This window comes from Culex quinquefasciatus, chromosome 2 (genome assembly GCF_015732765.1).
Source record: "Culex quinquefasciatus strain JHB chromosome 2, VPISU_Cqui_1.0_pri_paternal, whole genome shotgun sequence".
Lineage (NCBI taxonomy): Eukaryota > Metazoa > Arthropoda > Insecta > Diptera > Culicidae > Culex > Culex quinquefasciatus.
In genome coordinates, this window is record NC_051862.1 from 58,573,530 (window position 1) to 58,590,388 (window position 16,859).

Genomic DNA, 16,859 nt, shown 5'->3' on the forward strand with positions numbered 1-16,859 from the left:
AGCTCGACCCTGCTGGTTCGACGTGGAATCGCTGTATTTACAACCTAATTTTTAATGATCAGCCTGCAAAATTTCAGAATAATCATGGCATAGAACAAATTTTCATCCAAATAAAATATTTTAAAAAATATATATATTTTAGCGCAAACGTAGAGATCCACCGTACTGATATTTGGGTGACATCAATGCAGCGGAAGTAACGAACTTTTCAACCCTTTTTGTTTAGAGATTCGAACCAATAAAACCGTCGGTGATAGAATCGCATGCAAAGAAAACATTAACCGTTGATTTTTCAAATATATTTATTTATTTTGCATTGTATTTCACCAATAACAAACAGTAACCAAGACATTGAACGTATTTTGATGTTTTAAGTGTTTTTTCCTTCCAGTTCGATACGGGTGTTGCTGCTTCTCACATTCACTCCCTGCCCGAACTGACTCGACTACTTTAGTTTTAAACTTTGAGTGTTTATTTCTCTCTCGCTTGATATCTACTGAATTGTTTTCGTTAGTTTTTCAAAGGTGAAAGTTTGTGTTGGGTTTGCTGATTTGCTTGCGTAACTTATAGATATTTTTGTTTGTTTTGTTTGTTATTTGTTACTTCTTTTTTTTTTATCTCACAGATGATGCACGGTAATTTGTTTTGCTCCATTTTTTGTCTAGTTTTATTTTGTGTTTTGTTTTATTTTTAACAACTCTCGTGAGTGTGTTGATTTTTTTTTGTTGTGATTTGTATATTTAGATAATATTTTCCAATGTTTCTTTCATCCTATTCTGCAAGGCGAGAACAAAGTCAACAATTCATCGGTTGGGGTGTCTCTCAAGTACTGGTTTGTAGTAGTTTAGTAGTAGCTGAAGTGTAATAAATTTGTCTCTAAAGTTTAATCTTTCCCTCTTTCTGTTGTTTCTCTCAAATGTTAACTTGTTTTCGTAGAAAACTAAACCTCACTAAAAGTAGTAAAAAAGCCTCCAGAGTCGAAGATAAAAACGGGTGGAAATAAAAACGGAACAAAGTTGATTTGCTCTTTGTTGCCTTCTTGTAAAATTGATTAGTTTTTTTGTTTTGTTTTGCATTACTCTCGTTTGGTATAGAAAAAAATAATACTTCTTTTACTTTTGATATTTTGATAACGATTTTGTATTGTTTTACACTCTTACACTTTGAAACACCTCCAAGACATATATCGATGATCGTGCACCAACTTAGCAAACAATTCTATCCACCTAATTGCTATAAATACTTTTCACATACGATTTGACAAAAAATAAATAATCTCAATTTTAGTTTTCCTCTACTATAAATATACCCTGGCCGCTTTTACACAGTATAGACAGATTTTTGTGTTGTTTTTTTCCCTTCTCACTAAAAACAATAGTGACTTTCCCACAACTTTTTCGTTAAACTATTACATACATACACCCACCCACATACACTTACAGCCACTCGTAAGCATAGAAATTCCACCGCGTGCGTGTGTGTGTCACAGCAAAAACAGCCCCGATTGGCCGCTCCGTTCCGGTTGAATCTGTTGCTGCTGCTGCTTGCTCCTCCCCCACGCCGACCACCACTTGCGCTTCCGCTTCCGGTCGCGACTCCTCAGCACACCGCGGAAAAGTAATTTTCGTACAAGTAAACGGGTTGGCACTCTCAGTTTCCATCCGGTTTGGGCAGATTGGTGTCGTAGGCTCTGATGACGTCGGTCTGGGTCACGGTGCCACCCTCCTCTTGCGAAAAGGCGAAACCATCTGCGCGGGTGGTGGTGCGTTTTCGATTTTTTGTTGTTGTTGGGATATTTCAAGTGAGAAAAAATTGCGTTTTGATTAGAAAAAAAAAAAAAATATCGTTGATAAGGAAATTGAGATTTGCAGACGTTAGGTATTTGTTTTTGTGTTGTGTTGCTCTCTGTTAAATCGATATTAAAATGTCAGTCGGTACAGATTTGTTATAAACACAACAATAAGGAAATTATATGTTCATAATTGTAATCTTTGAACAACATTCAACGAGTAAGAATCATTATCTTAAAACAAAAACATGTTTGTTACCTTGTCTTTGAAGATATCGGTTTTTTCTTCATATTTATTGTTATAAAATAAGATCACATTATAAATAGATTGTTTTTAAATGTAGTATGGGACTAAGGAAAAATTATAGCATTATTATTTTGACTAAAAATGTTTAGAATTTTAGTAAAAAATATCAGCTAAAATTGACACCTAAAAATAAAATTAAAAAATGGCAATTCTCATTAAACAAGTCAATTCATCAAAACCTAAGATTCTTTGTTAATTTATCTAACGAGACTATGTCGAGTTGAATAAATACAACAAGTGCTGAAAAGTCGAGTTTTGCTACTAGAGATGCATGCATTTTTTTCCATTCGGTAAAATAATTTCGCATAGGCTTTAGTTTGGCCAATTAAGCAATTAAAGCCCTTAACAGGTTTGTTTTTAGTTTATTTTTTACTCGACTCGAGAAATTTCTCACCGAAAAACATCAACTAAAGCCAAAAAAACAAAAAATCTCGGTGACCAAAACTATCAAACAAAATGTCTTATGCAATAATTAATTAAAACATTTAGCATTGGTGCTAGAAAATGTTTTTTGGCATTAAGTTTGTCTTTATTCTATTTATCATGGTTACTAAAATTGCCGAAAAACTGATAGAAATGGTTTTTTAATATAAATTCATACGACCATTTCAAAAAGTGGCCATGAGTTTGCATCATCAGCTGGCTTTGTTTACGTTTTAAACCACGTATCGCGAAGATTTTGACATAAGCGATCTCGCTTGCGCAGATTTCGCCAAGAAGAAGTAAAAGAAAAGCTGCTTCACTTTTTGAAACCCCGTGTCATGTCCGTTAGTCCGTGGGTTTAGTTTTGACCTGAAGTTTGAAAGGAATTTTATTAGATTCAAATTATTTATTTTTCACTTTTTAACTCTTCTTCTAGAAAGTTTTCCTAAACCAAATGACATTTTATCGTTTAAGAAATTTCTTATCGCTTTTGATCCGAAGATCAACTTTGTAGAACATTGCATAGCGCTAAGAAATGATCCCGAAAAGATACATGATACAGGAAGAGCATGTTTTCAAATTTCACTTTTCGGGATCATTTCCTAGCGCTTTGCAATGTTCAACATGGTTGTTCCCCGGATTAAAATCTGTAAGAATCTTGAGAATAGGAAAATTTGAAATCGATTTTGGAAACTTTCTTTAAAAAAAAAATGTTTAAAGTTTATTTTTTTGTGGAAGAGTAGTCGCAAAAAGCCTTTCTATAAAGAATACATAAATAATTTATTAAAACTATTTTTTCAAATGTGGTCTAAACGTCACAATTTTCAAAAACCAATCGCGGGAATTGATTTTTCATACAATTTTACATAAAATTCTCCATATTGAACATTAAGGGGATACATACTTGTAAATCGGCAAAAATGTCGGAAGTTGGTAGGAGCACACACTTAAACTTTTTTTTAAATCTGTTTTCAGGGCATTAAAATATAAATTTTCATCTGGGTAATTCTCTACCAACTCACACGAAATCGGAAAAAGTTGCCCCGACCCCTCTTCGATTAGCGTGAAACTTTGTCCTAAGGGGTAACTTTTGTCTCTGATCACGAATCCGAGATCCGTTTTTTTTATATCTCGTGACGGAGGGGCGGTACGACCCCTTCCATTTTTGAACATGCGAAAAAGAGGTGTTTTTCAATAATTTGCAGCCTGAAACGGTATTGAGATAGAAATTTGGTGTCAAAGGGACTTTTATGTAAAATTAGACACCCGATTTGATGGCGTACTCAGAATTCCGAAAAAACGTATATTTCATCGAAAAAAACACAAAAAAAGTTTTAAAAATTCTCCCATTTTCCGTTACTCGACTGTAAAAATTTTTGGAACATGTCATTTTATGGGAAATTTAATGTACTTTTCGAATCTACATTGACCCAGAAGGGTAATTTTTTCACTTGGAACAAAATTTTTCATTTTAAAATTTCGTGTTTTTCTAACTTTGAAGGGTTATTTTTTAGAGTGTAACAATGTTCTACAAAGTTGTTATTACAAAAATTTTGATATATAAACATAAGGGGTTTGCTCATAAACATCACGAGTTATCGTGATTTTACGAAACAAAAGTTTTGAAAAAGTTGGTCGTCGTCGATCCTGGCCGTTCATGGTCACCAGCGACAGACACGGACGACGCAACAAAGATAAACGCAAAAAGGAACTTTTTCAAAACTTTTTTTCGTAAAATTGCGATAACTCGTGATGTTTTTTAGCAAACCCCTTATGTTTATATATCAAAATTTTTGTAATTGTTTGCTTTACAACTTATTAGAACATTGTTACACTCTAAAAATTAACCCTTCAAAGTTAGAAAAAACACGAAATTTTAAAATTAAAAATTTTGTTCTAAATGAAAAAATGACCCTTCTGGGTCAATGTAGATTTGAAAAGTACATTAAATTTCCCTTAAAATGACATGTTCCAAAAATTTTTACAGTCAAGTAACGGAAAATGGGAGAATTTAAAAAAAATGTTTTTTTCGATGAAAAATACGTTTTCTCGGAATTCTGAGTACTCCATTAAATCGGGTGTCTAATTTTACATAAAAGTCCCTTTAACACCAAATTTCTATCTCATCACCGTTTCAGGCTGCAAATTATTGAAAAACACCTCTTTTTTCGCATGTTCAAAAATGGAGGGGGTCGTACCGCCCCTCCGTCACGAGATATAAAAAAAACGGACCTCGGATTCGTGATCAGGGACAAAAGTTACCCCTTGAAACAGTGTTTCTCAACCGGTGAGGAATTCCCCCCTGGGAAGGAATTTGGCCATTCTAGGCGGGGATGGGGATTCAATAGAAATTTAATGTCTTTATCTGACACATTCATTGCAACTTTCAGTTTCTTTGATTAGTAATAACAACATTTGTTTTTTCCCAAAAAAATATTATTTAAGTTTCAATTTCTGTTAATTTTGACATGTCTTGAGACAATAACATGATTTTTTAAATATTTCTCAGGCATTTGTTTTTTTAAATTTGTAAATTTTTTGTAATTTTTTTTGTGACTGATTTTTTTGCTGGTTTCTATGAGATTTTTGTACACTTTTTAACAAGAACAATTTTTTTGAAAAATAATTGGAAATTGAAAAAAAGTTTTTCAAATATTATTTAAGATTGTTTGAGTTCTTCACTTTTTTTTTGAGTAATCTGTCTTCTGCCACAGATAATTATTACATATTTACAATTGTATTTATTTATTGTAATTTAAACGAAAAGAAGCCTAGAATAGTAACTTTTCTTGTTCAAGAAAAAATGATCAAATAAACATACAATCAATCAAATTCAAACCTGCGAAATTGTCAAATTGTCAGTATGTTTTTTTATTATTAAAAATAAAACGTTTTCAAATCCTACTATAGTTTATTGCGTATTTTACAATTTAATTTGTTATGAAAATTGTAATCTATTTGCAAACCTTAAAAAAAGTAATTATATTTGTAAATTGATACCAATAACTTAAAAATAAAGGAGGGGAGGGTGAGGGGGGAATGAAATTCTTGCAAATGGATCGCAAAAGGTTGAGAAACACTGCCTTATAACAAAGTTTCACGCAAATCGAAGAGGGGTCGGGGCAACTGCTGTGTGAGTTGGTGGAGAATTACCCAGTTCGCTATGCGCATGGCAAAATATTGCTTGAAAAAATCATACAAATCATAATTATTTAGTATCATTAATTTTCTCTAAATTTCGCTTTACAAATAGTAGCTTTCGAAACATTTGTAAAATGAAACTAGTGCTATTATATCAACCATTGTTTTGAGTTATGTGTTTTTTTATACCTTCTTAGGAAAATAAAAAAGTAATTCAAACTAGTTATTATTACTTCCGATAGAATAATTGTTACTTTGTAAATGTTAAAGTAAGTTCAAAGTTGATTTAAATTAAACCAAATTTGTACAGAGTTTACTAGTCATTATCTATAGAGCCATCTCTTTTCTTCAGTAATTTTTCGACAACTTTTTTTTAAATATTTCTCAACCGTAGCTGTGAGCGTCGGCGCTGCAAGTGAAACATGAAAGCAATTCGCAATATATTTATTACGCTGTGAGAAGCTTTAGCACAAAAGTGAACACGCAAAATAAAGAAGCACATGAAATTGTTTTGCTATCACCGATACGGGTGGTTGTTTTTTTATTGCGATATGTTACAACAGTCGTGGTTGATTTATGTTATAATGTTCAGTTTCTATTTGAAAATAATTGTTTGATTATCACTTTGATGCATATTCAAAAACATGAATTTCAAACTCAACTTAATTTAATTTACTGTTTAGTTCAATAATTCGATTAAAATGTTAAAATTAAAAGAACTTGAACACGCTAAAACTGTGTGAAACTTTACGTCGAGTCGTTTCTGAACAATCTAAAACGAAATAAACACAAACCAGCACCAGAACCAGAGCAGCATCGTAGCGTGCTCTAATGAGTGTGGTGATTGTGTTTGCATTATTGATGCGACAGGTGAAAGGTTGATGGACACGCGCATATCGATAAGGAGCTGTTGTTGTGTGTGTTGCCCGCGCTGGGAACATTATTATATTTTTTTCTCTTATTTTAATCATGGTCGTGCTAGGATCCCTGGTTCAATGTGATTAAAGCAATCGTCGAGTGTGGGCGTTGATTTCGTGATTGTGCGTAAGCTTGGGCTAATAAGCATGATTTGCGAAGAAATTAACTAAAGTGGCCAGTTATTTACGATCCTTTTGAGGTTCTATTCGCTTTATCAGTTTTTATTTGATTTGTTAAAAGTGATGTTGGTGATAGCAAATAGTAACAATAGTTGCACTGAATGAAAAAGTTGGTAACTTTTTCTGTAAACACAATATAAATAAAATGAAATTTAAAGCAAAATCAATAAAATATTGGCCACTGTCTTTGATAACTCCGAAAAAATGTGTGTCTGTTTTAAAATGTTTGCTCTGATTCCAACGAGGGACCCCATTAAATAGACACTTTTTCTTGTAGTGATTTTTTTGGGTGTAAATTTTTGCTCGAGAGACCCCCTAAATCCCATATTATGGTGATAATTTTATCAAATTTGTTTTTCTGAGTCAATTTTACAATACTTTTTATTTTTATCTATTTCAACCCTTTAAAAAAATAAAGTTTAAAAAAATTAAGAAACAGTTTTAATTTTGGTGAAATCTAGTATTCTTGGAAACGAACTTGATTTTCAATAAATGTGATTCGAAATGGCGAGCTACATCAGTAAACCTTTTAAAATTTGGCCCAGAGATACTTGACAGTCATAAGAAGCAAAAATTGACAAAAATGGCACGAAATGCATATAATGATGAAATTGTATAATTTTTTTAGATTTTCTTAGAATAAGTCGGAAATAACATTTTAAAATGGCTGTATTTTGTAAACTAAATTGCCTATCTATTGCTCGCAGCTAAATTGTTACTTTTATGCTGTAAATTATTGGAGAAATTATTCGGTTCTCTCAAAATTTCATGCAAATTACGCAAATTCCATGCAAATCTGGCCTTTTTTAATGACTGATGCATTAATAGATTGGTCGTCATTGTTTCGATTCTCTCCGCAAACGTCAAAACTTTTTTTTTGAAGATCCTGCAGCATTTTTTTGCTATTTGAAAATACTTTATGAAGTAAGAGCAAAAAAAAAAAAAAAAAGAATCGAGATGCTGAGAATTCCTAATCTTTTTTTTACATTGGAGCAGTTCTCCCAGATTTCAGTCATTCGATTTTTTTTTGTATTTTTTAATCCGACTGAAACTTTTTTGGTGCCTTCGGTATGCCCAAAGTAGCCATTTTGCATCATTAGTTTGTCCATATAATTTTCCATACAAATTTGGCAGCTGGTCATACAAAAATGATGTATGAAAATTCAAAAATCTGTATCTTTTGAAGGAATCTTTTGATCGATTTGGTGTCTTCGGCAAAGTTGTAGGTATGGATACGGACTACACTGGAAAAAAATGATACACGGTAAAAAAAATTGGTGATTTTTTATTTAACTCTTTGTCACTAAAACTTGATTTGCAAAAAAAAACACAAATTTTATTTTTTTTTATTTTTTTATATGTTTTAGAGGACATCAAATGCCAACTTTTCAGAAATTTCCAGGTTGTGCAAATAATCTTTGAGCGAGTTATAAATTTTTGAATCAATACTGATTTTTTCAAAAAATCGAAAAATTGGTCGCAAAAATTTTTCAACTTCATTTTTCGATGTAAAATCAAATTTGCAATCAAATAGTACTTTATTGAAATTTTGATGAAGTGCACCGTTTTCAAGTTAAATCCATATTTAGGTATTTTTTTTGAAAATAGTCGCAGATTTTCATTTTAAAAAATTAGTGCAGATGTTTGCCTACTTATGAAAAAAATATTTTTCAAAAGCTGAGAAAATTCTCTATATTTTGCTTTTTTTAACTTTGTTGATACGACCCTTAGTTGCTGAGATATTGCCATGCAAAGGTTTAAAAACAGGAAAATTGATGTTTTCTAAGTCTCACCCAAACAACCCACCATTTTCTAATGTCAATATCTCAGCAACTAGTAGTCCGATTTTCAATGTTAAAATATGAAACATTCGTGAAATTTTCCGATCTTTTCGAAAAAAATATTTTCAAAATTTTTAAACCAAGACTAACATTTAAAAAGGGCGTTATATTGAATATTTGGCCTTTTGAAATGTTAGTCTTGATTTGAAAATTTTGAAAATATTGTATTCGAAAAGATCGGAAAATTTCACGAATGTTTCATACTTTAACATTGAAAATCGGACAATTAGTTGCTGAGATATTGACATTAGAAAAAGGTGTGTTGTTTGGGTGAGACTTAGAAAACATCAATTTTCCTGTTTTTAAACCTTTGCATGGCAATATCTCAGCAACTAAGGGTCGTATCAACAAAGTTCAAAAAAGCAAAATATAGAGAATTTTCTCAGCATTTCAAAAATATTTTTTTCATAGGTAGGCAAACATCTGCACTAATTTTTAAAAATGATAAAACTACGACTATTTTCAAAAAAGTCACCTAAATATGGATTTAACTTGAAAACGGTGCACTTTATCGAAAATTCACTAAAGTACTTTTTGATTGCAAATTTGATTTTACATCGAAAAATGAAGTTGAAAAATTTGTGCGACCAATATTTCGATTTTTTGAAAAACTCAGTATTGATTCAAAAATTCAAAACTCGCTCAAAGATTTTTTGCACAACCTGGAAATTTCTGAAAAGTTGGCATTTGATGTCCTCTAAAACATTAAAAAAATAAAAAAATAAAAATAGTGTTTTTTTGCAAATCAAGTTTTAGTGACAAAAAGTTATATAAAAAATCACCATTTTTTTTACCGTGTATCATTTTTTTCCAGTGTAGTCCGTATCCATACCTACAACTTTGCCGAAGACACCAAATCGATCAAAAAAATCCTTCAAAGATACAGATTTTTGAATTTTCACATATCATTTTTGTATGGACAGCTGCCAAATTTGTATGGAAAATTATATGGACAAACTAATGATGCAAATTGGCTACTTTGGGCATACCGAAGGCACCAAAAAAGTTTCAGTCGGATTAAAAAATACAAAAATTTAAATTTAAGAAAAAAGACCGATTTCGTAGGCTCATAAAAATTAGTTTTTCTCAGTGTCAATAAATAATCTCTCATTTTTCAACTAACTCGTAATACTCGATGTTTTCGATGTTAATAGATGAAACTTTTTTAACATTTTCAACTCTTTTCTATGAAAATAGTTTCGAATAATTTGATTCTGAGTTATGTGTGTACGTGGGGGAGCCTTATTTTAGAGTTATGTATTTTAAATGATTTTATAGCATAGCAAAAATGTGTAATTTAAACTCAATAATTGAAAAGTTGCGTAGGTTTTTTCACTGATTCAAATTCATAAAATTGTAAACTTTTTTTTACTGTTTACATTTTTACAAATCAACAAAATTTTGAACTCTTATTTTAAGGAAATTTAATCGCTGTGCCTTGTTTCCAAATTGCGTTTATTGTTACTATTTGTAGGTGTTACGACAGATAAACAGAAGCATGTGATACACAAAATTAAGCAAGAATTTTCAGCAAATAATTGTAACCGCGAAAAGTTGTTAGAAAGCACAGGGTTAATTAAATGAACTAATGAAGGGAACAAAACCAAATTAATAATAAAACAAAACAAAAGCAAATATTTTGAAACTAACTCAACTTTTTTGAAGTTGATTCAAGTAAACGTTTCAGTTTCGTCAAGGTATGATGAATTTGTGATCCCTTAACACGGTCTAATCGACAGAATTGAATTTCAGTGATTTCTCTGCCAATAAATTAAATTGTAAATTTTGGATACAAAGAACGTGGGTGCACATGGTTGTTCATGATAATTCAATAGCATTGATACCCGAAAAAAAAATTCTTTGTGTAAATATGGGTATTCGGCGCCGTCGCTCCGTGCCATACTTTCATACACTTAGGAGCCCAGGGCGGCGAAGTCCTTGTAGATAAAAAGGAAGACACTAGTGGTTGGTACTAGCAATGGTGGCCGACAGCTATAAAGTCAACTTCGTTTTTTTTTCGTCGTTTTTTGATACCCGAAATTTAAAATTTTATTTATTGGCACGGAAAACACTAAAATTCAATTCTGTCGACTAGTGTTCAGGGTCATAAATTCATTAAGCTTGACGAAATTGAAACGTTTACTGAAATCAAGTTCAAAAATATCGAGATGTGTAATAAACGTAATAGGACCAGTGTTAACATCATGTTAAACGTTATAATAATTTTGTTTAAAAAAATCTATTCTACAAATATTTTTTTTCAAAATTCAAAAAATCAAAACACTGTCAATTTTTCAAACAAAAACATTCCAAAACAATCGTCTGCTGTTATTTTTCACCGTTAATTTTCTCGACAGTTTTTTTTTTTTGCTGTTGGGGTACTCACGCTTCAGTTCGAGCTCTTTATTTTCGGTAGTGTGCGACCGGCCGGTAAAGACTCGTCGCACGTTTCTCAGTAGGCGGGCGGTTTCGGTTAATCTGCAAAAAGTGGGGAGAGGTGGAGAGGGGCGACCACGCGTTACGAGGGAGAGGGAGCGGGATAGAGAGAAAGAGAGAGAGAAAATAGGGCCGTCCGGGCGACCATATTTGTTTGATTGGTTTGTTGACAAGGTTTTTTTTTGGTTTTGTTTTTGGGATTTCTTTTTAAATGTTTTTTTTTTTTTGAAACATAAAATCATAGCTTGCTTTGTCACTATTTTTAGAAAGGAAATGGTGAGGAAAACGGGGAAAGTTTCTCAAAAAGGGAAGATTTTTACACTTTTTTCTAGTTACTTTTCAAAAAAATCTAATGTTTCGAGCAATGCATCTAGTTAGATATTTTCTAGCAAGTTAGGGACAGACTCGAAGAAAGTTGTCTAAAATCGCTCGAGAGTTGAGCGAAGGAGATGCAATTAGGGTGACGGAGAAAACAGTGTTAGTATAACAGCTGACACGGGACTCGGGAGGAGTGTTAGTCTGTTAGTTACAAGTTTGTTTTTTGTTAGTTTATCGAATTTGTTTCAAACTAAGGAAAAGAAAACAATAACAAAATGTTGCACTGAAAAAAATCTACACAAACTATCGAAACCATACCGTTAGAAGAAATAAAAATCAGCAAAATCAAAAGTTCCAAAGCCGTTTTTCGCTTCAGATTTCGGAATGTTTTCGAACTTTGCGTTGTTTAAACTAATTTGCATTGTTTTTTCTGTGTATGTACAGGTTAAAAAATACGGCGAATATTTAGACAGGAAGGAAATGATAGAGGACACTAACACAGACAGAATACACGTTCGAAAGGGTTTTTTTTTTTAACACAGAGAAGCGAGCTAACATGGACGGAAGGTTTATTTTGCGTAAAAGCGAAAAGCAACAGTTTACAGGGTTTTCTCTGTTCGTTTACGTGTAAATATGTGTGTGCGTGTGTGACAGTGACAGACAGACGGATAGGTGAGGTAGTGCAAACACTGTTTACATCAAAGGTGGGTGATGTTACACACTAAATTGGGGTTGATTACTGTTTTCTTTCTAGGTTACGGGGGGGTTAAGGTCGGTTCGTTTACGTTAGGGTGGTGCAAAACTAGGATCATGTGTTGTTGTTTTTTTCGCTGTGTAAAATTTTATGTACACATTAGGTTTTATTGATTAGTTCTGTTTTGTTTCAATTGTTTGTTTTTTTTGTCAGAGCACTTTTGGAGGTTAGATTTGTTGTTACTAATGGTGACTTTCGAGTTAAAATAACACACTTTCTATTCTATTCACAAGTTTTGTTGTTTTCTATCTAATTGAGCACCAATTGGGAACATGATCGTTTGTTTTGGCATAGTTGCGGTAGTAGTAGTAGTGGTAGTTGACGTTTCGGTCTCCTTGCGTGTCTTTTTGAGGTTTGCTTTGTTCGAACTTGTGTGTGTGTGTGCGCGCGATCGATCACAACACAACAGAGTACACAAGTCACCATTGGTAGTGTGTGTGCGTTTTTACTTACACCGGATTATTGTTCCAAGGGCATGCATAGTTCTGAAGAAAATTGAAAAGGTTTTAAAGTTAAGGGTGTTTTTTCGGGGTCGAAACGAGATGGAGGTTTGTTAGTTGTGAGTGTATTAGTGGGGACGAAATCGAGTGTTCAAGTGTGTGAGTTTGACGGTGAGCTTTTTTTCAGTGTACTCGTGTGTGGTGGAATAATTGGGTCGAACTGATTTAAGGGGAAACACTACAGCTATCATTTGAGGGTGGATTTTGCCGGAATTTGGGTCCGATTTCTTTGGTGCAGTTAGTTGCTGGTTTTTGGGACAGTTTTGGTACGAAATTATCAAAGAACTAAAAGAACATTCCATCTGTGATATTGTTGAGTAAAAAGGTAATTTTTGATGCACTAAATGATGCACTAAAATCCAATCGAAAGTATGAAGTTGATGTCAGAAATAAAAGTTATTAAAAAGGCAAATCAGATAACAGGTTAGTTTTAAAATAAAGTGTGACAACTTCTGTCACCAACTTCACATCGCTTTTCTTTCAATTGACCAATTTAATCAAACGATAATTACATGGAAGGCGGAGGGCTATTTGTCCTGCTCGACAAACAAAAAGGCAATCAAACTACTCGAGCAGCGGCCTCTAAAGGTGGAGCGAGGGATAAATCAAAGTACGGAGTGGCCTACATTAAGGGGAGGGCACGCTGGGAGCTACACTGTCTAATGCATGTCACACACCGAGATGCAAACAATTCAAAAGGGCACAACAGAAAATAATATCACATTCCAGATTGGTTTATTGAACTTAAAAGTAGAAAAAAAAACTACAGAAAATAGTAAATAAACAGTAAATTGTCATCATGTTTTTATTGAGTGGTGTTGTTTCACTTGACTGATTGGGGATGGGATTTCTTTCGTGTGAAATGAAATTTGTTTAAAACGTCTTGGTTTTCGGGATTATCGGAGGTTATTTTCAAGTCTACGTGTGAGATTGAGAAAAAGGGATGGAGGTCGAATCGCTACGGTGATGGTTTGGTCAAGATAGTAGATACTGCAGGAAGCCAGGATTTTTGTCTAAATTTTACCAACTAGAATTACTCTATAGTTTAAAGAGGCGAAGGAGAGAGAGAGATCAAGAAGAAGTTCGTACACACTGGTAAGCAATAACAACAAGCTTTTTTTACTGTATAAATAGGAAACATTTTGCTATGATTTGCTTTATTACGCCATTAACTAAAAGTGTTACAAAATAATGTTGCTGCCGGATGACTGATTCAAAAAACAAAATTTAACTGGACTTAACAAGCTGAAACCTTTTGTTGCTGTTTTTTCTTCTATTGTTTGGCAGACTGTGATGAACTGTGAAGCTTACAATGAATGTAACAAAAACGAATCTTTAACTGTTTTAGTAATAAATAATTCTTCTGAAAACTAATGATTGTTTTAATTTTCTAACCTATAACTGTTCTCGATTAAAATTATTGTTTAAAATGTACATAACAATCTTGATTTTTTCTAGCTACTGTACAATGTCTTGGTTGTTCCGTGTTTGTGCGATTTGTTTGCGTTTCATTTGAAGACTCTTTTGAGCGTCATTTTCCGTCATATATTGTTAGATATTTTGATCTGGGAACGGGGAGCTTTGTATTCAATCACGTATATGGCGAAACGGATGTGTCATAGATACACCAAAATTTCCAATCGAACTGTCAAATCATGATTCACATTGACCAACTAGACCATTTGAAAATATGGTTGGAATCACTTAAAAATATTGCTAATTTAGGGCGGTTCGTCGCTGTTGCAAAAATTGCAAGCAATTTTTTGAGTACCGAACAGCACTTTTTTATTATGATTTCGGAGACTAAAAAGACATCTTTTGCGCTACAGTTAAGAATGGTGCGAAATCTGGTACTGGAGATATACATTTTCGAAAAATGATGATTTCAGGAAAAAAAATAAAAGCATCAGCCAAAAAAATTAAACCATTCTAAGGCGCATAAATTTTAAATCGATTAATTTATTAGGAGCACCGTTTTCATGTTATAGGCATTTTAAGGTTAATATTTTGCAATTAAAAAATACTTCATGAACGAAATGCACCACTGCAAAAAATATGTTTGAAATGCTGGGGAAATTCTTACATTTTTTTACTTTTCGGAACATTGCTGAGACACAGCCGCTTAATGTATAAAATCTGTGAAAAATCATCTAATGGCAAACTTTCCAATCGCTTTATTCCGGAAACTTTTGGTTTAATACTTAATGTTTAAACATTGAAACTTTGGAAATTTTCTGATTTTTTATTAAAAATAATTTCGAAGTTTTTCAATCAAGCTTTTAATCAATGTTTAGCCTTTTTATAAGGTTACTCTTGATTCTAATAGTTTAACTATATTGTTTAAGAAAATAGCATAATTTCACAAAAAAATAATTTTAAACATTGAAAATTGAGTGCTAATTAGATGACACTGAGAAAAACACATTTTTCTCAAAACTTCAACTCAAAAAGCATGTATCTTAGCATCAAAATATAATTTGTTGGAAATTTTCTCAGCTTTTTGAATCTTTCTGTTATTGTAGTTTTTCACGACCGTTACAATTATTTTAGGTTATGTTTCGGCTTTCGGTCTTTCTGTTATGCAAAGGTAACTTTTTCATATATTTTTTTAAAATTGCAATAAGGCTGGTGCAAATTTTATTTAAAGTTTTTGTCATCCTTCAAAATTTCAATAGAAATTTAAGTGCAACCAGCTGAAACCAATTTGAAATGCATTCTCCTTCGTTTAGAATCATTTTTAGCATCTTTTGATTTTTTGAAGATTTTCGATGTTTTGTATCGCAAAAAGTTTTTCTGCTAAAATGTTTGTTTTCGTCAAATCTTTTTTTTTTTAACGAATGATTGCAAAACAGCTGAACTAGTGTAATATTTTTTTAAATATTTGCATTGCCCTAAACTAAAAAAACGAAGATTTCACATAAAAATGTTTGATACTTGAAAACGGTGCGGTGATTAATTTTCGATTGCAAATTCGATTTTGCATATTTTAATGAATTATGAAATTAAGTTTGATAATGTTTTTTTTTTTCAAAAATTTTGTTTTTTGCATAAATTAATTTTTCTGGTACAAAATTTTGCACAATCCTAAAAAAAATGAAAATTTAATTTATATTGATAAAAAGCGAAGTAAAAAACTTTTTTTTTCAGTGGACTTATTTTTTCCTGAAAAGGCCAATCAATCAATCATACAGATTTTTGAATATTCAATGGGAATCATTTAGTATGACCATGACTCATCGTAAACAGCAATTCCCCACGAAAACAGCATGGAAAAAAACAAAAGTGCTCAGATCGGGGTCATTTTTTTTCTGAAAATGACGAAATCGGAACCTATAGATGTTTGGGTACCAAAATTTTTGTAATTAAAAGACGCAACTTTTGGTACCAAGACATGTATAGGTCATCGCTGAAATTTTAAAGTTATCGCAGTTTCAGTGAGAAAGGTGATTTTTCGCCGATTTCGTCATTTTTCGATTTTTGCGCGCGGCGCGTCGAAAAACAAGGATTATATTTTCAAAAAATCATATCTCGGAATCCTGTTAATGAACTCCTTCCATTTTTTAGCATGTTACGTAAAAATGTCCGGGGAATCCGATAAAAATATTTCCAGACATAGGCTCTTTGGTCCAGACACCGTCAAAACGGTATTTTAAAGTTTCATACGCCCTTTTCATATGTAAGGCTAGATTTTTGAAACTTCTTACTATTTTTTTTAAAAGGCCAACTTATCACCTTTCATTTGCGTATAAGACAATTGAAATCGGTTGAAATGGCGAGGAGTTATGATTTTTCGAAAAAAGTGGTTTTTGCGAAAATCGACGAAAATGGCAATTTTTCAGACCACCCTAACACGGCGTAGGTCACCCTAACGGCCAAACAAAAAAAATACGGGTTTAATTATTTCAGCCTGGGAACCCTCAGAAAAATTTTGACCCCGATCTGAGTACTTTTGTTTTTTTCCATGCTGTTTTCGTGGGGAGTTGCTGTATATCGAAAATTTAAAAAATATCAAATCGAATCAGTATAAAGCTTTTTTGGTGCTTTTTGGGCCATAAAACAACTGACTGGTTGCGTCCAAACTTCGAGCATTTCGTTTTAATTTAGTAAGGAAAGTTGTATGGGCAAACCTTCTTTTTGTGTTTTGATTTTAGTTTTTTTTTAATTTTTTATTGAGTTTTCAAAATAACAGAACAGCGTTAAAATTGAGAAAATTCTCTAGAACTTTCGAAATTCTACAGAAAATTTCTCAGCTT

At 32.4% G+C, this 16,859-nt stretch overlaps 1 protein-coding gene across 13 annotated transcripts in view; it reads right to left on the minus strand.

Annotated features, from left to right (window-relative positions):
• Window positions 1–286: 286 nt before the first annotated feature.
• LOC6038130 (probable phospholipid-transporting ATPase IA) overlaps window positions 287–16,859 on the minus strand; it is a 158,512-nt gene continuing 141,939 nt past the window's right edge. For 8 of the 13 annotated variants that reach the window (XM_038250598.1, XM_038250588.1, XM_038250593.1 and 5 more), the window contains 2 exons: window positions 10,985–11,076; window positions 1,518–1,748 (listed from right to left, as the gene is read on the minus strand). In XM_038250598.1, coding sequence (XP_038106526.1) covers window positions 1,651–1,748; window positions 10,985–11,076 — 190 coding nt within the window. In that variant the 3' untranslated portion in view covers window positions 1,518–1,650. Of the gene's footprint in view, window positions 1,749–10,984; window positions 11,077–12,559; window positions 12,592–16,859 lie in introns of all 13 variants that reach the window. The other 5 variants (XM_038250592.1, XM_038250594.1, XR_005276952.1 and 2 more) reach the window with 4 other exon arrangements.